A 22,953-nucleotide genomic window follows, 5' to 3' on the forward strand; every position below is an offset into this window, starting at 1 on the left:
GGGGGAGGAGGGCATGGAAGCTCCTCGCCTTTTTCCCACATGCATCTCTTCCATCTGGCTGTTCCTGAGTTATATCCTCTGATAATAAACTGGTGATCCAGTAAGTAAAATGTTTCTCTGAGTTCTATGAGCTGCTCCAGCAATTTAATCGAACCCGAGGAGGGGAGTCCTTGGAACTTCCCATCTATAGCCAGGCATCCAGAAGCACAGGTGACAATCTAGACTTGCTGCTGGCACCTGAGGTCGGGGGTAGGGACAATCTTGATTACTGAGCCCTTAACCTGTGGGGTCTGATGCTATCTCCAGGTTGACAGTGCCAGAACTGACTGAATTCTCAGACACCCAGCTGGCGTCGGAGAGACTTGCTTGGTGTGGTGAGGGAAAAACCCGCATGTTGGAATTGGTGTCAGAATCGTAACCAGGAAGAAGCTGCTGCCAGGCCCAGAAAGGCCTGGAAGCTCTTTTCAGAACCAGCTCGTCTGTCTCAACCAGCAAGTCCCACGTTTCAGTGGGTTGCAAAGCTGCCGGCTCAGCCTCACCTCCGGGAGCCGCGGCTGCTTCCAGACCGACTCAAATGCCTTCCCACCCCCAGCAGTCCAGCAGCTGATATTTACCCAGCACTTTACAGTCTCCCTTGGTTAATCCAGCGTGTTCCCCGGTCACTTCTCATTAAGGCAAGCGTAGCCTCCTTTTCACTTGTTCTGAATCAAAGTGTCACTTTTCCCAGCAAAGGGCTGCAGGTGGAAAATACAAGCACAAAGCTTGGAAGGCAAGGGAGGGAAGAGGGGACAGCCCCCAGTCACCTCCCACTCGCTTTCCTCATGCCGTGGTGATGCTCAGCACCCCCTCCCACCTGCGAGTTAAATGAAAACGAGTCCCAGGATGTTGAGGGTTTTCAAAAACTGAGGGTATTTGGCCCAGCTGGTGCAGGAATATATCCAACGACAGCAGTTGGACCTGTAAATGTCTTGCTTGGTGTTCCCGGGCTAGCCAATTATCCCAGCTGTGCAGCCAAGGCCCATCCGAAATGTTTTCGAAGGAATGAGCTCATAGCAGACACGCTGCTCTGAGTCCAGCTGTCCCCAGTCAAGGTGCCCAGTGCCTCTTCCTTCTCCCCAGCCTGATCTCAGACCACGAAAGCCAACCGCCTCCCCAAAGCACTCACTGACTGACAAATTGCTGCCCAGCAATGTTGAAATGGTTACCGGCCTTCCCTAGGGCAGCAAATCCAGGAGCAGGAGAAAAAGTGGCTGAGTATTTTAATGGAAAGGATTTGGGTTGAAATCCTTCTGCTCTGTCTCTTCTCAGCTATGTGATTCTGAGCAAGTGACTTAGCATCTTGGAATCTCTGTTTCTAGATGAGCTGTCACTGGGGTTGTCTTCAAGGTGTAATTACATAACAATATATTTTTTAATTGTAGTAAAATATATATAAGATTCACCAGTATAACCATTTTTAAGTGTACGGTTCAGTGGTATTCCATACATTCACACTGTTGTACAACCATCACACCATCCATCTCCAGAACGCTTTTCTCCTTGCATACCTGGAACTCCATCCCTATTAAACAACTCCCCACTACCCCCTAACCACGATTCTACCTTCTGTCTCTACAAATTTGACTATGTAGGCACTTCATATAAGTGGAGTCATACAGTATTTATCCTTTTGTGATAGGCTTATTTCACTCAGAATAACATCTTTAAGTTTCATCCATATTGTAGCAGGTGCCAGAATTTCCTGCCTCTTCAAGGCTGAGTAATATTCCATTGTATGTATTCACTACACATTTGTTTATCCACTCATCTGTTGATTGACAGTTAGGTTTTTTCTCCATTTTAACGATTCTGAATAATGCTGTGACCATGTACAAATAGCTCTTTGAGTCCTGCTTTCAATTCTTTGGAGTATATATCTAGGTGTAGAATTGCTGAATTACATGGTAATTTTATTTTTAATTTTTTGAGGAGAACTGCTTTACTGTTTTCATTAGCAGCTGCACCATTTTATATTCCCATCAACAGTGCACAAGGGTTCTAATTTCCCTACATCTTCATCAACACTTGTTATTTTGGTTTTCTCATAGTAGCCATCCCAATGGATGTGAAGTGGTATCTCATTTGACTTAGATTTTCCTAGTGATGAGTGATGTTGAACATCTTTTCATGCACTTGTTGGCCATCTACAACAATATTTTTGATTAGAGCCTGGAACATGTCGGGGGCGGAGACCTGATGCCCATAATTACAAACTCTGTTAAGGTACACGTCATGACTCCAGCTGAATCTTTCTTGTAGGTCTGAATGTTTGTCTGCTCCAAGGCTGAGCAATTTAGAGGGAGGAAGCTGGTGCCTTCCCCAGCTGCGGAAAGTCACTTCATCTCTCTGGGCCTCATCAAGATGCTCTGAAGACGCATAAAATAAATTCAAAACAACCTTACAGATGGTGGAAAGATCACTGTACTAGAAGTCATAGAGATCTGGGTTTGTATCCTGCTCTGCATTTATTAGCTGCGTGATTTTGGCCAAGTCATTCGTTATCTATTTAACAAACATCCATGGAGCAATTTGGCAAATTTTCCACGAATATTTGTTAGATACATAAATGAACGAATGAATGGAAGAGTGACTGAATGATCTCTTTCTCATCAGCAAAATTATACCTATTCCTAGAGCATCCTATCGACTAATAGAATGGGTTTGCAGAGTGCTTTGCAGTTTTGAAAATACTTGGGATGCATTATGGTTGTTGGTTGAGAGTATATATTTGCATATTTATAAATTAACAAATCTCAGTGTGAATCCCAGATCTGCCAATACTGTCCATGTAATTTTAGACAAGTTATGCAATCTTTCCAAGCCTTGGTTGCTGTTTTTAATATGGGAATGATTAGACTCCTTGCTGTGCTAGCCAGCCTCCAAGATGGCCCCCAATCATCCTCACTCCTGATATTCAAGTTCATATGTAGCCCCCATTGAATATTAATAGGGCTGACCCACACAACCAGTAAGACATTGCTAAGATTATGGCACATTGCTTCTGAGCCTGCCATAAAGGACACTGCAGCCTCTGCCTTGGAGATTTGCTCTTTCTTGAATCAGTCAGTCTGAGGGAAGCCAGCCATCATGTCATGAGAGAGCTATATGCAGAGAGGTCCTCATGGGAAGGTACAAGGCTTCCTGCCAGTAGCCAGCACCAACTTGCTAGGCATGTGAGTGAAACACCTTAGCTGAGGATACTCCAGCCTCAGTCAAACCTTCAGATAAGACTGTAACCTAATGGGACACCTTGAACTAGAATCACTCAGCCAAACCACTCCCAAATTCCTGACATCAGACACTATGTGTGAGGTAGTAAATGTTTATTGCTATTTTAAGATGTGAAGTTTTGGTGTGGTTTGTTACATAGCAATGGACACCTAGTACACTCACATTGTAGAGGGCCACCATGAATTTGAAATGCATGTGAAGGATCTGCCTTGCATAGTGCCTGGCCCAAAATTATAGCTCAGGAAATATCACTCATTATTGCTATTTTTGGCCATAAAAAGGAATTATTTGCTCTTTGCTCTGATTCAGACTCAAGGTGGTATGTCTGTAAAAATATGCACTGGAAGATACATCAATAAATTACTTATAGCACAGATGATGCAGGGCCAAGAACATAACCTTTTGGGGTGCCTGGGAGCTCAGTTGCTTAAGCATCCAACTCTTGATTTTAGCTCAGGTAATGATCTCAGGGCTGTGGGATCGAGCCCCGTGGAGCCTGCTTGGGATTCTCTCTCTCCCTCCCCCTCTCCCTCTGTCCCTCCCCACCTGCTTGTGTGCTCTCTCTCTCTTTCTTAAAATATATATATATATATATATATATATTATATATATATCTTAGCTGTTATCCAAGCTAAACAGAGGGGAGATGAGGGAAATAAAAGTTTAAAAGGCTGAAGGTTCTTTCCAGCATTGCAAAGATTTAAGTAAGCCAATAGCAGGGGCTGTGAAACCCAGATTAAATACAAACTATGAAGACTGGAGTGTTTAGAGCACTGTATAAACAGACGTGTTATTATGGTTCCCTCACTTTATAAAGTCTACAAAGTGCTGGAGTTATTTCTTTTCATCCTCACAATAAGCCTGTAGGATGGTTATTCTTATGCCTACTTTATGGATGGGCCAACTGAGGCTCGGAAGATGCAACCTTCCCAGGAATATAGAGTCAACAGGTGCTCGTGATGGGTTTGAGAGCCACGCCTCCAGTCATCTTGACAAGGTCTGAGACCAGCGATGGTTCTGTGCTGCCAAGCTTCAATCTTTTCTTCTCTCTGAGTCTCAATTTCATTAACTATAGAGTTTGGAGGAAACCAGGGATCACATGTTCAGAAGCGTAATGCACGAGGCAGATTATTTAAATGACAAAATCAGGTCAGTAAAGAGTGATTTTTCTACACTAAGGAAAACAAGAGCACATGTACAAAAATACAGAGCAAATGACACTGGCCATTAGAGTGGGGGAGGCAATAGGAACTGGGGAGGACTCTGGCCAATTGAAAACCTTTCTTGAGAGAGTCTTTTTCTTAACTCTGTCCAGATGTTGCCATGTAGGAAATATAAGCCCAGGGCTGCCAGATCACCTACTTCTTTAAAAGAAGCCCAGACCTGTATTTTATATGAATTATCCCCACGTTTAAAAGTTGGCTCAAATGAAATAAAAGCAACACAAAACACTGTTTGAGTCAAGCACACCCATCTACAAGCCAGTTCAGCTCATGAGCCACCATTCAGTGACCCCCCAGACTAGATAATTTGCAAGGTCCCTTCCTGCTCCAAGACAGCCTGTCTCTATGCACTGTTTGTTTACACGGGATGCTGGACAGCCTCATAAAGATTCCAAACCGGTTTTCATGTGTGGACGTGAGCTGTGTCCTCAAATAAATTCCAGACTCTCTGTGGGCAGGAACCAGGTCCCAGGTTTCCCGTGGGTCTCTGGTTCTGACTCTCCCCGTGGGAGGTGCAGGCCCTCGGGGTGAGGGTGCATCCGTACGTAGCTAGGGCAGAGGCTCAAGGATTCTCCCCAGGCAGTGGCTCTGGAGAGCTGTGAGTCTCACATCACTTGGGAGCCAGTGCTCTGGATCTTGGAAGGGCAGCTTCCATCACTCCCAGCATTCTAAGGAAGTGAGGCAAGGGAATCAAGGTTAATGACTTGCACTTACATCATGTCTGTTAGATTTATAAAGGAGGCTTCTGTTTCCTTTGGGAATCCTGCCTGCTGCTGGGCAGATGTGACTGCTTTTGCAGAGGGAAGTGACTTCCTCCAAATCAACCCAAATGAACAAGCAGGTTCCTCTGGGTGTCCTCCCCTTAGAGTCCCCAGTCCATCAACCTCTGTGGCTTTGGAGGACATAGTACCTAAAAGCCTGGGTTCAGGAGCCACCCTTCGTGGGTTCAAATCCCAGCTCCGTCACTTACAAATGAACAAAACTGGAGATGCTTCTTGATCATCTCCATGCCCACAGTGGTGAAGAATCTGTGTTTAAAAAATATAACTTATGTCTTCTGCCCTCCAGGAGCTTATAATTTAATTGAGGAGACAGAACAAAAAAAGTTACGAAGGTTTAATATAGACATGAAAAATTATGGTCTGGGGCAGTAAATGATCATTAGCAAATGAGTTGGGCACAAAGAAGTACCAGAACAGAAAGGAGGAAGAAAAGAGCACAGTGAGATTCATGCAGGAGGGTTAAGCTTTAAAAACTGTTGGAGCTGGTGGAGGAGCAAGGGTTTTCTGCATGAAGCAAAGGAGCACTAATGAAAAAAGCTATGTTTGCCCCCATTGAAGAAGACAAGGTGGAACAGAGGTTAGAAGGAACACAGACTCTGGAGACAAACCTAGGTTTGAATCCAGAATTTACCATAGGATTCTCTCAGTTGAAAGTGACAGAGACCAACTTCAGCCAGCTTACGCAAAAGGGGGCTTCCCTGGTTCACAGAGGATGGGTTCATTCACAGAATAGACAGAGGTAATTAGGGCAGCTCCTGGGACCTGAGAAACCGGAGGCCAGTGGGACTGTCTGACTCTGTCCATCTCATTCCAGCTATTTTTTCTGCCCAGCATCATACTCTCCTGCAACAGACAGGTCTTGTCCATAAGGCAGAGCATAAGGCACCTAGCAGTCCCAGATAAGGACCTTCCAAGTTCCATGACCCAAGAGAATAGGCTATTTCTCCCCCAGCTCTGGGCAAGATGTCCCAGGAAAGATCTCTGATTGGCTTGGCTTGGTCACATGACTTTCACAGGTCTTTCTCAGTGACCAGACAGCTGTGGTCCTATGATCGGATAGACCTGAGTCTTGGATGGAGTCCTGAGATTGACAGCTCCATCAGAACCACAGTAGCAGGGAGGGTGTGGAGAGAGACGTCCACTACTCCAAGAAGGATAGAATATTTATCAATCCTTTGTTTTGGAAAAAGGTCTTAGAAATAATCTAGGCCAGTGTTTCCCACACCTGGATGAGCTTGCTAAAATTCATATTCCCAGGCATAGTGCAAAGTTGTTAACCTTTCTTCCAGGGACTGGAGCCCAGAAAACTGTTTTTAAACAGCTTTCCATGTGACTCCAGTGATCAGTGAGGTATGGGAACAAGTCAGTCTATCCCAAGCCTATCATTTTAGTGAGGAAGAAACTGAGGCACAGAGAGGAAAGTGATTCACCCAAATTCACAGATCCAAGAAGTGGTAAAAGAGGAATAAGACTTGAGTTCTCTGCAGCTCCCTGCTCATCCTCCTTTTATAGCTACTGCCTTTTCCAGGCTGTTTCAGTGGGTCTCCAGACCATAGAGGAGGACCTCATGAACATCTCCTCCATGACCTTTCTACAGTTGGATTTCTCTACCATTGAGTCCCCTCCCAACACACACACACACACACACACACACACACACACACACACAGAGAGAGGGGAAGGGAGAGCTAGACACTCTTCCTCTCTCCCAGCAGCTGTGACTTCCCAAACACAACTACGAGCTGGCAATCAGGACCCAGCGTTGGGGAGGAGAGCCTAGCAGACTGTAGACGATGGATGTGATATAACAGGCGTAGAGGAAGGCACTTCATATATATACAAAGAGGGGAAGTATCAGTGGCCTGGGATTGAAAGGACGATTGAAGGGAGACGGGTACTTGACAAGGCTGCGGTGTGATGGCAAAGGAACTTAATGCCATGTTCCTGGATAAGCAATCTGGTGGGGAAAAAGGATTCTGAGGTGATGTTTACGTCTGCAAGAACCCATTGAAATTCCTTGTAAAACAGAGAAGCTGTTGAATAGCTCTACCTATGTTCAATGGTCTGCCCCATAGAAATATGAATCAATTTCATTTTTGATGGCTCTATGTACTAATCAAATTCCATTATTAGAATTTTGAAAATATGGTATTGTAGAGCCAATCCGAAATGTTTTCTGTGTAACATTAGCCCTGTGATATGCATGTCCCAAAAAAGCGTTCATTGTGAGAGTCAGGAAATTCTGCCATCTCTTTCCCCTTGTGGAAAATCTCAATGATCATTCGCACATTAAAGTCTCCAAGAAGTCTCGCGGGAAAGACACCCATTGAAAACTGTTGAGTTCAGTGTTCCCAGATTCTGATCACAGAAATCCTCTTGTTAATCTCACAAATAACCTGTGGTGATGGAGTCACTCATCCTGCGTCCACCTGGGGTAATGGGGTCTTTGTGTGTCTCCAGTTCAGCCTGTCGTATAAGCCAGATAGGAAACAAAGAGACGTGGGTGCAGCTATGGGACTGCTTCTCTATTTTAAAAGCAATTTCATTTAATACCTTGCGTACTTTCTCATGGCACAGGCATACATGGCTTCATGTACAGATGTGCATCTGACCATTGGCAGGCAAACACTAAAACGTAATAAAGTACCATACAAAAGGAAGAAGGGGGAAACTTCCTAATTAATTGTACAAAGTGAAGAGTCACTCTCATTTACCTGGCTTCTAGGATCTGCTGTTTGTCTACAGCATTTTTCCTCAATGGGTTATACTCCCCTTTCCTTTGCTAACTTCCCCAACATAGAATCCTAACATGCATCTTTTGTTTGGCCTGACCTGATCCATTTCCCTTCTTCTGGTAAGAACACCAGTAATTTCCTGTGGTAATCCACCCCTCTCCAATCCTCAGGCTGTCTGATTCTGGCGGGACTGATACCCTTTGCCTTCAAAGGATGAGCACAAGACCCAAGTGTTGCCAGTCTTCTGGCCATAATGATTGGTTTAGACATGGGCACATGAGCCAGGCTGGTCCAGTGAGAGTCAGCTCTGGGTTTTTACCGGGACCATCAAGGGAAATTCATTTTCTTTCCCTTGGATTTGCTTATTTGGTGGGAGGTACACTTAGAGCAGCCATTTTGGAGAGCCCACCTGAGAAAGAAGACAACAGAGGGCAAAGAAGGGCTGAGAGATGGAAAAACTGAGTACACATCATTTCACTTGGACCTCTCAATCCAGCCATCCTTAGTTATTTTTACCTAAAATTTTTATTTCTGTGAGTTAATACATTTTTTATCCCCTCAAGCTGGTTTCAGTCATATTGATCCACGATTCATTGTTTTTGTGACTTCTATTAAAGCATTTATATGCTTTAAGAGGTCCAGATCATCTAGCAAACATTTACTACGCAACTATTATGTGCATATGACCCTGAGCTATGAATGGAGCTGGAGGAATAATACAAATAAAACACAACCTTGCCCTTAAGCTGCCCACAGTCTAGTGAAAGACAGACAAACACAAAAGTAAATAATCCAATACAATATGATGCATGCTCTAACTGGTTACATACAAGGACTCAAGGGAGCAGACAGGGTTGTAATACGATGGTGTAAGGTAGTCACGCAAGACTTTCTAGGGGAGATTGAAGATCTGAATCTGAGAATTTGATATTTAAAATGCAAGTGTATGTCACAGGTTAGTTTCTCTGGGAAGCCAACTCTGAGAGAGACATTAATGTGTAAGAGGCTTATTAGAGGTGCCTGGGGATCAACACCTAGGAAAGGAGGAAACCAAAGCAGGATTGGGTGAGGCATCCCCCAAGATGGCCACAGCTAATCCCATGGGGTGCTCTGAAGCTAGGGCCTTTCAGAGTTGTCCCAAGTTGGGTCAAAATGGTCAGCATCCACCAAAGACAAGAAATGCAGCTCTATCAGTTCCTGTGTTCACATCATAATCACACCCTCCATATAGCAGTGTGCAGATGGTACTGGATTTTTTTTTTTTTTTCAAAATTTCTATTTTGGACTATACCTCTATGGAACTGCAAACACTGGGCCCATTAAAAGAACACTGAGACAGGGCGCCTGGGTGGCTCAGATGGTTAAGCATCTGCCTTCGGCTCAGGTCATGATCTCAGGGTTCTGGGATCGAGTCCCGCATCGGGCTCCCTGCTCAGTGCAGAGCCTGCTTCTCCCTCTCCCTCTGCCATTCCCTCTGCTTGTGCTCTTCTGTCTATCTCTCTGTCAAATAAATAAATAAAAAATCTTAAAAAAAAAAGAACACTGAGACAAATGACAATATAATGATAATAGCCCATATTTATAATCCACATGAGTGGCTTCAGCCAGGGTGTAGGGGGAAATGTGCTTGTTAAAACATGAGAAATTTCTATGACTGGATTCCTTGGTGAAAATGTAGATGTGCTAGTAGTTATCAAAAATATCCAATGCATCTAGTTAGATGATTTATTTTCAAGTCTTCAAGGATGAACATTTAGTGGTAAAGAGCTTGGGTCTCCATGTCAGGCAGAGCTGGGTTCAAATATCATCCCTTCACCTCCTGGCTTTGTCACCATGAATAAGTTACTCAACTTCTCTGAGCTTCTGCAATGTTCCTGGTACATAACAAGTGCTTGACCAATATTAGTTACCTTAATTACTACTAGTAGTAGTGCTAATACTACTATTACTCTATGGCTAGTATTATTAAGTCAAGTGCTGCAAAGACTTCTGGGGCCAGAGAAATCTCCTAACTCAGTGTATCAGCTCTCTCCCCAGTAGGCTGACCTAAGTCACGGATCCAATCCCTGTGCACACTAATTAATTCGTTTTGCCTTACTAAATGTATGCTCTCTTAGCCTAATTAGCAAATGTTTCAGTCCTATATTTCACAAAGTATGGAAAACAGTAGGCCTACAGATATTAATATTTGTTCTTAGGAAAAAGGATCAAATAAAGCTGGGAGAGACTTGGTTAAACAAAGTGAAACATTTCTTTCCTGCAGGACTTGTCAGAGTCTTTTGTGTTCCAAAAGTATTTGTGCCTTTCTAAAAGGCAGATGTAATACTGTATTAATCTTGACAGTTTGGGCTGCAAATGGTAGAGGCCCAACTGAATTTAGCTTAAGTGCAAAGAGAATTTATTGGTTCATAGAACTCTAACTCCTAGGATTCCATATACTTTAGGATAACTGGATCCAGGGGTTCAAATTATGCCACCTAATCTCTCTCTCTCCCTCTCTCTCTCCCCCTCCTTCTCTCCTTTAGTCCCTCTCTCCCTTTTTCTTTTTCCTGTATTTTCTGTTTATCTATCTGAACATCTCTTCTCTGTTTGGCTTCATTCTTTTTTTTTTTTAATTTCATTTTATTATGTTATGTTAGTCACCATACAATACATCACCAGTTTTTGATGCAGTGATCCACGATTCATTGTTTTCGTACAACACCCAGTGCTCCATGCAGTATATGCCCTCCTTAATACCCATCACTGGGCTAATCCATCCCCCCCAAAAACCCTCAGTTTGTTTCTCAGAGTCCATCGTCTCTCATGGTTCATTTCTCCTTCCGATTTCCCCCCCTTCATTTTTCATTCTTAGGCTTCTGTATTTGACAGTGATACTGTTCCATGGAAGTCTCACGCTTATAGAGGAAAAAATATTTTTCCACAATCTGCCTTTTTTGGGTCATGGACCCATGTCTGATTCAATTGCTGTGGCCTGGGGTATCAAGTAGTCTGAATGGAGAAGTGGAAATAAACTAAGCATGGGAGAGGGGAAGGGAATTTATTTCCCCAAAAGAAGAGTTGCAGTGAAGACAAAGACTATCTTTCCACTCTGAATATTTAGCATTTCACCTTACTGGGCTAGTATTCTTTAAGAAATGCTGACTTCATACAAACTCAGTCTCATTAGAGGAAAAAGAAATCACCATTTTGAGCTACTATTTTTGAGTATCAATTATGTGCCTGTTACTGTTCAGGAAATTTGGATACAAAGATGAATGAGATCCAGTTATTGTTTTCCCGAAGTTCACAGTCTGGGAAGCAAAGATCTGAGGCAGACAGTAAGCAGCTGGGCAATATTCTAGACATTATAACAGAGGTATGAATAAACTGCCACAGGAACACAGAGAGATGTCATCATCCTACCTTGGTCATGACAAAAACACTATACAGAGAAGGAGACAGGAGACGTTTGTGTTGAGTTTTGGAAGACACCAAGTTTGAGAGGTTATTCTGACACTGAGCCCTGCCTAAGAAAATTCTTCCATTTGAGAGCCCATGGCTTAATCTGGAAGCGAATGATAGCTGTGGGATTCAAAAGCAGCCTGTATGGTGAGGCAAGAGATGGAGTTGAAGAACGCTGGAGCTACAATGGACTCCTGACCCGCATGCCACCTCTTCTTTCCCAACACCTCTCCAGGGAGTTTCCAGCACAAAACAATGGACTATGAACACTGTTGCTTTGTCTCTGCCCGGGAAAGTTCCTCAACCACTTCCTCCAGGTCCGCAGGGGTTACCATATGACCCAGGCTGAGCCAATCAGGTTCTGTCTTATCCTGTTCACTGTGATTGGCCTACAGGTGGTCATGTGACCCAGATACAGCCAATCAGCATCTTACCTTGCTTTTTAGAGTGATATATTTGAAGATACTTGATTTTTTTTTTTCCTACTGCGGGTAACCAGAGGAAAATATGAATCTGGGGTTGCCCCAGTATCCTTCTATGCTATATGCTTTTGTAGCTTAAATTGGATTTCTGTCCCTTGACCTCTAAAATGGTCACTTTTCTCCAACATTTACCCAAATGCTGCAAACCTCCCTGTAGGTTCTGGAAAAGGGGAGAAAGCCTGTATCATGTGGAAGGAAGTGATACAACCAGTAGGAACAGTCTTTGGAGCAATGCTTCATAACTGTCATGCTCCTCAGGACTGTGACCATGATCAGGAGTCAGAGTCTGTCAATCTAATTCTGCTTCCTTGAATCACACCTCATCCCCTCTCCTTTCAAGACCCATCTAAGTTGCACACCTGCCTCCAAGTCTGCCTCCACCTCCCATGTACTCTTCATACCACATGGAGTACCCTGCATGGAGAAGCCCAAATCTGACAATGTCACTTGTTGCAGAAACCAAGGTGTATCACCGGAGAAAAAAGGGCTCCATTTCCCCAAGTTAGCCTAGAAGACCCTCCAAAGCTTGGCTTCTGACAATGTCCCAGTCTCATCTCTCACCATTCCTCACAATTTGCCCTCCACCAACACTGGATGCTTCTCTTTCTCTGAGTATACCACTTTTAGAGCCTCTTTTTCTCTTGGAAAAAATCCCACCTATCCTTTCAAATTCAACTATGATATCTTATTACTTCTATGCCAGGCACCCTAGAAGGACTTGTGTGTACCCCTGCCACACCTCTATTGGTTTTATAATCGTATGCTTGGGTGTCTGTGCAAGGGTCCTGTCTTCTTCTTTCTCTCACACCTCCTATCCAATTCATATTCAAATACTGTCAGCTCTACCTTTAAAATATATTAATATATCCTAAATCCAACCATCTGTTATCACTACCACATACTATCTCGATCTGAGCCCCTACCATTTCTCACTTACATTGTTGCATTAGCCTTCTACAGGTCTCAATTTTGTCCTGACCACTTTCTACGTGGTTGTCCACCATCAAGACTGCAGTCACAATGAATCCTGAAAAACTGTCACTCAGTTCTTGTTGGTCCTCTGCTCAAAACCTTAAGTTGAGCTTCTCATTCACTCAGAAAAAAAAAAATTAAATCCCTACAATGGCCTACAAGACCCTACATGATTTGGCCTGTGTTTCTACCTGGCATCATCTTCCATTCTTCTCCTCACAGCTCATACCACACCAGCCCCAAGTGGTCTTCGGGCAGTCCATCAAGCACACCAGGGATGCTCCTGCCTTATAGAGCATACATTTATTATTCCCTCTGCGTGGACTGTTCTTGCACAAGTCTTGCTCTCTTACCTTCCTTCGGGTCTTCTCTGATGTCACTATCTCAGTCAGGCCTTTCCAGACACCCTGTTCAAAACATCCCCTTCTTCAACACTCTTTAGCCTCTTTACTTATTTTCTTAATTTTGTACCATTATACCATCTATTTTACTTTCTTATTTATTTTATTTATTGTGTGTCTCCTAAGTAGTCCCCCATCCCTAAAAGATAAGCTCCTTAATGACATGGAATTTTGAGTGTTCTGTTCACCGATATATTCCCAGTGCCTAAAACAATTTGTGGCACATAGTAGATGCCCAATAAATATTCATCAAATAAATGAATAAACAAATTAATGAGCAAATTATTTGAATACCAAGTACCTAGCATATAGTAGGTACTCAATATAATTTACTGAATAAATTAGTTAACTAGTGAAGGCTCCTGATAAGTCTAAATGAGCTTTTTCCTGGCATTCTCATGTTTTTCAGTCCCCTTCTCAAGATTTCCAGGTATTCTGTTTCCTAATCAATTGTCCATGGAGATTTTTGCTAGTCTCCAATGTGATTCTGTAAATGTCTTCTCCAGCAGTAAGAACAGAGTCAATCAATGAGTAGTGGACAATGAAGGGCCGTATCTCATCCGACAAAGCCCAGCTCCATTCAGGAGAATCTGTCATTCTTAGTGACACAAAGCCAGGCAATGCCACAATTCTTTATCATGAGTTTTCAAAATATTGGGCTGGCCATTCATGTGCACATAAAACTAACTAAACTCTTTGGATTCTAGGGTTCTATAAGAAGGGCTGGATGGAGAGAACTGATATTGCAATCATCAGGATAGCCCTCAAAGCACATGGGGAATATATCTGAAGACAAACAGATTTCCAAACAAATAGAGATATGCACAAAATATTTCTCCACTCAACCTCTATGAGACCCATAGAGAATTTGGCATTAAAGAGTAATAATTAGCATGAACACAGAACTTAATAGCTTGTAATAAACTTTCATGTGTATAATTTCATTTGGGCTTCCTAACTACCGTGTGAAGAAGAGAGTATTATTATCTCATTGTGGGCGGCTATATTCTGGTTCCAAATTATTTGCTGCCCTGCCTGTAAGAGGGTTATATGACCCTGCTAACCACCATGTGATTTGCTCTGCCTCTCTGTGGGAGAAGTGTAATATCCCTACCCCCATGGCAAATGGAATATGAGCAAAAGTGAATATAGGGGAATATGAGCAAAAGCTTAAAAGACAATGCATTACTCTATACCATCACTCCTTATCCCTTAGGCACAAAACCAAGATAGGAAATGGATGATTCTTCATTTTGGAGCTCTAAATGAAGAATCTACATGGAGAAGATCCATAGTACCATAGCTGGGAGCTGACCACAACAGAAATATGAATGAGAAATAAACCTCTGTTGCTGCAGGTCACCAAGATTTGGGGGACTATTTGTTACCACAGCATAACTAACAATTGGCTAACACACCCACTTTACAGACGAAGGATCTAAGGCGTAAAAAGATCCGTGACTTTTCTGAAGGCATTCACCTAATAAGTAGCAGAGCCAGGACTAAATCTCAAGATGTCTCACCCCCCAAACCATGTCATTTTAGTACATCATTCTGGTTAAAAACAATGTGTGCTTCTGCACATCTCCTACAGTAATCTGAGAAACTGGGTAGTACCAGACTCCAAGCTGGTGTCTTTCACTAGTGAGGGCCCTTTCCTCCCTGAGCCCCTGCCAAGTCAGAAAAGGGCTCTAAATTTCACAGTTATTTAGGAAAACAGAGTTGGCTCAATATAGCTGTTTTCATAAACTGGTCTCTGGAAACCATCCCAGCCCAGGGTAAAATATGAAATTTAATCACAGTGGGAATTTATCCAGTACATCAGGCCCCATTGACTGTTCCTCTTGTTTCCTTTTAGGACTCAATTGTTTTCCAGAAGCCCACGGATGGGTCTGGAAGTGCTGTGGGGGCACAGGATCAGAATGTGAGCTTTACTTAGGCCTTTCATTCTTTTGGAATCTTGCCCGATATTCTTCTTAGGAAAGAGAGGGACATCTGTGGACCCAGGCAGGCTTACTACCAGGCTAATATTCCTAAACATGTACATTCTACACATATACAATTTGTTCCTTAGGGACACAGTTCAGTGCATAAACATTTTAATTCTCAGGAGCTAAAATCTGGGCCATAGGTATCAAGCATATAAAGAAATTGTCCATGTCACCCAGGCAACCTATCTAGCAAGGTTTCCAAGAATTCTACAAAACAAATGTCCTTGGGCACTCTTGATACAAAGTAAAGGTTGGCGGTGCCTGGAGTCTGCTCATGGGGAGGGAGGAGAGAAAGGTTTAAGTGAACTTGGATGTCTCACTTCCTTACAATTAGAGCCCTAGGATCACATACAACAAAGCCCATGAGGAAATCAGCTTAAGTCTGGACCTGGTTATTAGTCCAGGAGCTACATAGGGATATGCAATGGAAATTTCATCTACTTAACAAACAAACCTTTACCTAGCATTTAGTATGGGCCAGACACTTTCCTAAGCACTTTGTAAATATTCTTATCTAATGCTGGCAACAATTCTCTAAGGTAGAAACTCTTATTATCCCTATTTTACAGATGAGGAAACTGAGGCACAAAGGGGTTAGGTGACTTGTCCAAGGTCTAGAAGCTAGACACAGAGAAGGCAGGATTTGGACCCCAGAAGTCTGCCTCCAGAGTCCAAACTCTTTACCTCTACGCGGCGATGCTTCCGGGTGTCATGGAAGAAGCAGACCCTGGCACAAACCGAAATGGATTGAATGTGTCTGGCAATGGCATATTTCTCTTCCAGTTTGACTCCACTCAGAATGAGAGGGGGAGGATTCCACTTCCCGAGGTAGAGGGTGAATGCAAGGCACTTTTCCCATATTTCATGTCCCTGGGAAACTTCTAGACTGTGACCTCTCAATATGCAGGAAGAGAGCCCCTCTTTGTAGTACTGTCTCCATAGCACCTAATGCAGGGTCTGAATCAGAGAATGCCCTTAAGTATTTGTCAGAGGGAAGGAAAGAAGTGGGGGGGGGGGCGGGCAGGGAGGAAGGGAGGGAGCGTGAGAGGCAGGGAAAGAGGAAGAAGGGAGGAAGGAAGGAGCTACTTAGTTCTCAGTTACCTATCATCTTATCTCTAGTTAGAGGTTAGCTGAGGAGAGCCTCAAGTGTTGCTCCTGTGACGGATGTTTAGAGATACTCTCAAAATAAGTAATTTTAGCAACTGCTCTGGCTTTTGTCCCCTCTGGCTCTTTCTTCTGCTGTATATTCCCCTGGCTTCCCAGATTCCTTAGTTACTGCTGAACAATACACACACACACACACACACATGCACACACATGCACATGCATGAACACTCATACACATGCACACACACATACAAGTACATGCATCCATGCTCAAAAGCACATGCACGCACGTATTTGTACGCATGCAGACACAAGTACATGCATGCACACTTGTACACATGTACACATATACTCAAGCACATGCACGCACAGATGTATACCCATACACACATGTACATGCAACTCACACATGTTCATGCTCACAAGCACATGCATCACACATGTGTACACACGCACACATTAGTACATGTATGCACACACATACACATGCGCACACACAAACACACAAGTACACACATGCATATATGCACAGGCACACACATGTCCATGCATACACGGATACATGTCTGCATACACTCACACACATGTACATACACAAGTACATACGTGCACATAAGTACATGCATGCACACTCATATACATGCACACACATACACATGTACATGCACACACAAGTCCATGTATGCACACATGCGCGTACACACTACACACACACAGCACTGTTTGCCCAACTAGCTAAGACACGACACCTCATATTGTTATTCTTTCTTGTCTATAAGGACCAGAGAAAGGACCCAGGAAGGGGTATCACCCTGACCTCTCCATGTTTTTGGCAGAAGGGATGCCCACAGCTCCAAGCTCTTCTCTGGCCATGAGAACCTCAGCTACTAATAGCACTTAGCTGCAGGTGAAATGTCACAGTATCTGAGAATGCAAGGGTCTGGAAGGACCTGTTACATCACCCTGTCCAAGAATTCTGAATCTTAATTTTGGGGAATCTGTTAGTGTGCCTCCATGGCCTGACCCTTCTCATTATACTACACTGCCTGTGTGCTCTCATGTCTTTCCCTGATACTTCTTTGGAGCAACATCTTCAAACAAGGCAATGTAGCATTTCAGTTCAGAGTGCCAGGACTGATGCTAAAGGGACTTTGGTTCAATCCTAGGCTCAGCCAGTTACGAGATGTGGAGCCTTAAGCTCATGTCTTGCCCTCTCCGAGCCTCAGCTCTGTCATATGTAAAATGGAAGTAAGACTAGAACTACACCATAGAATTTTTTTATGGAATCAATAACACATCTAAACACTTAGCACAGAGTCTAGCACATAGTGAGTACTCAATAAATACCTATGATTATCTTAATTCTTCAGGCTTCGTCCGTACTCCAAACAGCAGCATCACGTTTGTGATGCCACATGATTTTGCTTGTTTCCAGAGTCAGGAAAAGCCCTCCCTTGTTAACCTTCATTTGGAAAGCAATTTAACTCTCTGACATTAAAAATTAAAATATAAACAGCCCAGCGCCTGATTTAATGGACAATTAAAAATTAAATTAACAGTTAGTAAGTGATGAGCTAATTTCGTTATTGTAACCACATTAGCCTCCTACCTGGAGGAATATAAAAAGGGGAAATAGACCCCTTAAAATAAAAGAATAATTACAGGCAATAAAAGATTTAAACTCATATATCATATCCTTGACAGATTCATTCTTTGAAGCCACTCGCCCCAAAACTCAGTTGTCTGATATTCATGCAAAAATGTTTAGATGACAAAGTAATGAGAATTAATGATGTGGTTGAAAGACAAAGAACACTAACATAATATTTTATTGTACTATATGGAGCAAACAGCTTAGTAAAGCAGCCTGGGTCAACTTACCCCATGATGGCTGGCGGCCTCAGGAGAGACCAAGGATTTTCTTACCTTGTCTTCAAACACGTGGATCTGCCAGAAGTGCTAATTGCAGGTCTCAGGTCTACACTCTCTGTTGGGATCCTTGCACTCAGCTTTGACAGGCGGGGAAGGTGAAAAGCAGCCCACACGACCTAGAGAGCCCACAGCAGAACATGGGTTCTGGAAGAACTGTCCCATACTCCAAAGAAGTCACAGAGCTCACCTTTTCTTCCCACACCCTCCCTGTTCTGTACCTGCTTCTCCCTCTTCCCCCAGGGCCTTATTGCTCTCAAAATCACTTATGAACTTTAATATACCTGTCTTTCTTGCTGGTCTGTAAGGTCCATGACTTTAGTGACTGCTTCTGTCTTATTTACCATGATATGCTAGCATACAGCATCGTCTCTGGCACAAAATAGGTGCTCAGCATTTGTTGTCTCGAACTGATTTAATGTAAATGGATGAAAAATTTGTTCAATCTCAGATGTTAAGGATTCAAGATGCTGCCCTTTTCTAGAGCCATTTGCCAGTTGAATTGGATTGGAGATAGGAATACTGAATCCAAAGAGATTGCTCAAGCACGGTGTGATTCCAGGCATCAAGAAGTGGCTGGGGGCTAAAGGGATAGTGTTGGGAGGGGAGGCTTCCAAGAACTCATCAAATCACAGCTTGGAGATGTGTATCTGCTCTGATTACATGCTGGTCTGGCTTCAGTGAACAGAAACTGTCTTAGGAGCAAAGAACACCACTCCATTCTCAATGTGTTAAGTGTCTGACAAAATACGATCTGATTCTGATAAGATGTGATCTGAATGAGGCAGCCTTATGCCCAGAGGGTCCTCCTCTCCACCATTTTTAAAGATCCCTACTGTCATAGTCTCTGCTTTGGAGTATAGCACATCTGTGGGCTTTTGGTAGCCCAGGATCTAATCCCTGTAGCTTTATTAAGATCTCCTTAGTTTCCTTTGGAAGAATTTCCTCTCACTCACTGTGTATGGTCTTAATGATACCAAAAGCCAAGGCACTTTACCTCCCACCCAAAGGTATATGGCTCAAGTGTAGTTGTAGACAACTCTCTGAGATAAGAGCAGCCCTTTCTGCTGTGACTTTGAATCTTGAGTAGAGAGCCATAGGGAGACAAAGTAGATGATATCACTTCTTCCACAGTGACACATTTTCAAGGATTTTGTCCACTTCATCCCACCCAGATACCAGAGCATTCCTTTCCCTTTCTGAGCTGGGTTTCCCAGCCTTCTCATTGATTCTGGGATCCAACAGCCTTCTAATACATTTGTTTTCTGCTTAAATTAGCCTGAGTCTGTTTTAACATCTTATAATACAAGATCTCTAACTAGCATGTTTGGCCTGTGGAGCAAGTGGTGAGGATAAGAGGAATCCCAGATGAGGTCTCTCACCCAGTTACACAGCTAATTTATCACATTTATTAGTTAGCTTCTCCCAAGGAAAATAAGCCTAATGAATTCAATGTCTAGTGAAAGTGAAAGAAAGGAGGAAGAGAAATAATAGGGTAGAATCATGAGGATAACAAGTCCTAGTGGTGGTAAGAAGCCAATAGGAGGAGTCTTCTAAGACAATCTTTTTTTTTCTTGCCTATTGTGCTTGGCTTCAACCCTAAGTAAATTAACAGATCCTAATCAATTTAGCTTCAGCGAGGGATATAGGGATTCTGGATGACTAATAGGACTCAAAAGGCTTTCCTGATACAAGTCCTCCTCAACCCCAGTTTCTCAGTCCCATTTCCCAGAGGTTCCAGGTGTCCAGCCGTGGGATCCCCACCTTATCTCTACATAATGGTCCAACCTCACAGGCTTCACAGAAGGAAAACCTCAAGGACATTGTGGGGATACCACATCTGAAAACATCATAGCTTTCATGTCAGCAAACATGCTGGAGGCTTGGGAAATTGGCCTTCCACCTTTAACTGCCACCAGTCATGGGCCACACGGGAGCTATTTTACAGAATCGAGTATTAGGCAGAGTCTATACAAGGAAGGTGGAGCAAAGAGTGGGTCACATTTGGAATGTGATTCAGCGTTTGCCCCCACATCCTCCATTGCTTCCTTCCAATGACCTCCTCCCACCTGCCAGCTAATTGGGCCATGTGCACACTATGTGACCCAAGAACAATAAATCCAAAAGATAGCCAATGACTTATGACCCCCGTGACCTGGGATGAAAAGCTACAATTGGCCAATCAGACTGCTCTGAGGTGTTGAAAATTATAAAGCTGCGTAGACTGAAATGGCACAGCATCTGAGGATGAAAATACACCTTGAGATATGAAAGACAAACCATCAGTAATCCAAACTTCTGTGTGAGCAGAAAAGATGGAGTGTGAGGAAACTAACCAACAGAAAGGAGACCAAACAAATGATGAGAGAGAAAAGAGAGAGGATGAGAGAGAGAGAGAGAATCAGAGAGACTAGTTCTTTTTTTTTTTTTTTTTAAAGATTTTATTTATTTATTTGACAGAGAGATAGAGAGAGAGCACAAGCAGGCAGAGTGGCAGGCAGAGGGAGAGGGAGAAGCAGGCTCTCTGCTGAGCAGGGAGCCAGATGTCAGGCTCGATCCCAGGACCCCAGGATCATGACCTGAGCCGAAGGCAGTCGCTTAACCGACTGAGCTACCCAGGTGCCCCGAGAGACTAGTTCTTAAAGCAGCCACAGGTCCTGACAGCTTTCTGGTTCTAATTACAGTTCACAGCTATCCTAACAATACACCTCTGGTTTTGGAGGTAACTCAAAGGAGTCTGTTTCCTGCAACTGAAAGAACTAAACTGAAACAAAGGGAATCCAGTACACAAAGATCAAGGTGAAGAGCACGTGAGCCAATTCCAATTTTCTCTGGTCCTAGCTTTCTAGCCAGAAATGGATCTGTATAAAATAGTGTCTTCTGCCTGGATCATGTTATATTTCTCAGACTGTGTGCACTATTATCCCATTTGAGCCTTATGACAACTCTCTGAGATAATAATGTTGGACACACATTCATTCAACAAACATTTGTTCAGCTCCTGCTGCATATATCACCGGCGCTCTTCTGGGAGTGAACAGAGGAAGGAAAGAAAGGCCAAAGAATGAGGGGCCCTGCCCTGGAGGAGGATGCCAGCTATGGACAGAGATATCTGCATTTTACAAATGAGAAGACAGACCAAGATAGGGCGCAGGTGTATTTGAGTTCACCCAGCTAGTTAGTCACGGGGATGAGATATTAGCTTAGGTCTCCTGAAATCATCATCTCTCTAGACTTCTACTGCAACAAGATCCTGCTTCTCTCCTAGCCATGACCCCACAGGGGGTTGGCAAACTTTTCCTTCAAGAGCCAGACAGTAAATATTTTGGGCTTTGCTGGCCATTTTCAGTCTCTATCATGACTACTCAACTCTACTGTTATAGCATAAGAGCAACCTTAGACACTACGCTCACAAACAGGCATGAATGTGTTCCAATAAAACTTTATTCACCAAAAAAAAAGTGGTTGACTAGGTTTGGCCTGTGGGCCAAACAAAATCCTGTGTGCTTGAAGGACCCTCCCTCGCCCAGCGCTATGACCTGTTGAGAGTCCTGAGACTGTAAAGAAGACAAAGCTGTGTCAATCAAGTAACATTTAGATATATTATTAACCTTATGAAGCTTGACTGATTGGACCACAGGAGGAGTCAATTTGCCATCCCTAACCCGACTTAGAAATGGATCATTTCACATAGATAATATATTTTCTCCAAGAGCCTCTCAACATCCCAGCTGCCCATCACCATAACAACCCACACTCTATAATGAAAAAGTAGAAGCAATAAAAAATAGGGGAAGAATTCAGGCATTGACTTTTTGGATATAAGTTTTGACATTTCAAGTTATGCTACTAACAGACTAGTTATCGGTGTCTTCAAATATTCTGAATTTCTTAGATCCACACGCTACAGTAAATGTTTTTGTGTTTTCCTAAAGGCCAGTAGTCACATATCAAAAATCCTAAATTATTTAGAGTATGTATACATACCACGAAGAAAACTCTGTATCAGGAGAGGCAAAAATACAGAATCAGAGATGAGAGATAGACTAAAAATTAACTGAGGAAACCTCATACAGGCCATTGTGTAAACACAGACAATTTAGCTTTATGCAAATTGCTGGTGGGGTAAAGAGAAAGCCAGAATTTATTTCACATTTTTCTGCCCTTCAGAAGAATGCATTCCAATTCTGTTTGAATATTAAGCCTTCTTGTGGAGAATGTTATGACTTTTCTATCAACAGAGTCCACAATGATGAGGGGGATGAAAGATAGACTTCTGAGTTAGACACATGTCCTCTCCACTTCTGCTGGGTCCCCAGGTCATGGATATCAGCACGTGGCACCCTCATCTTCTATATAAGCAATTCCCGGATTCTGAACTGTAGGAAGGGCTGAAGGGCACAGAATCATGGCGGCTGCTTGCTCAGGACACAGCCTCCAGAAACATCCTCTGTCCTGTGGCTCCCTGAAAAAATGCGGAGGGAAGCTGCCTTTAAAAGCTCAAACAAGTTCTGCTCACAGTGCCCTGACTCTTGAGGAAAATGGTTTCCTGGAAGTGTTGTTTAGAATTCTCAAAGCTGTTCCTGTCCAACTATAATGATGGCTTAGTTTCAGACA

General features: G+C 43.2%; 1 protein-coding gene across 1 annotated transcript in view; it reads right to left on the reverse strand.

Moving 5' to 3' along the window:
* SRRM4 (serine/arginine repetitive matrix 4) overlaps positions 1 to 22,953 on the reverse strand; it is a 399,023-nt gene that overhangs the window by 180,877 nt on the left and 195,193 nt on the right. Inside the window, exon 4 of the mRNA XM_081802086.1 lies at positions 18,334 to 18,455. Within this exon, the coding sequence (XP_081658212.1) occupies positions 18,334 to 18,455 (122 nt within the window). The remainder of the gene's footprint in view (positions 1 to 18,333; positions 18,456 to 22,953) is intronic.

Source organism: Leptonychotes weddellii, chromosome 13, assembly GCF_054177405.1.
Source record: "Leptonychotes weddellii isolate Sample4059 chromosome 13, ASM5417740v2, whole genome shotgun sequence".
Taxonomy (NCBI): Eukaryota; Metazoa; Chordata; class Mammalia; order Carnivora; family Phocidae; genus Leptonychotes; species Leptonychotes weddellii.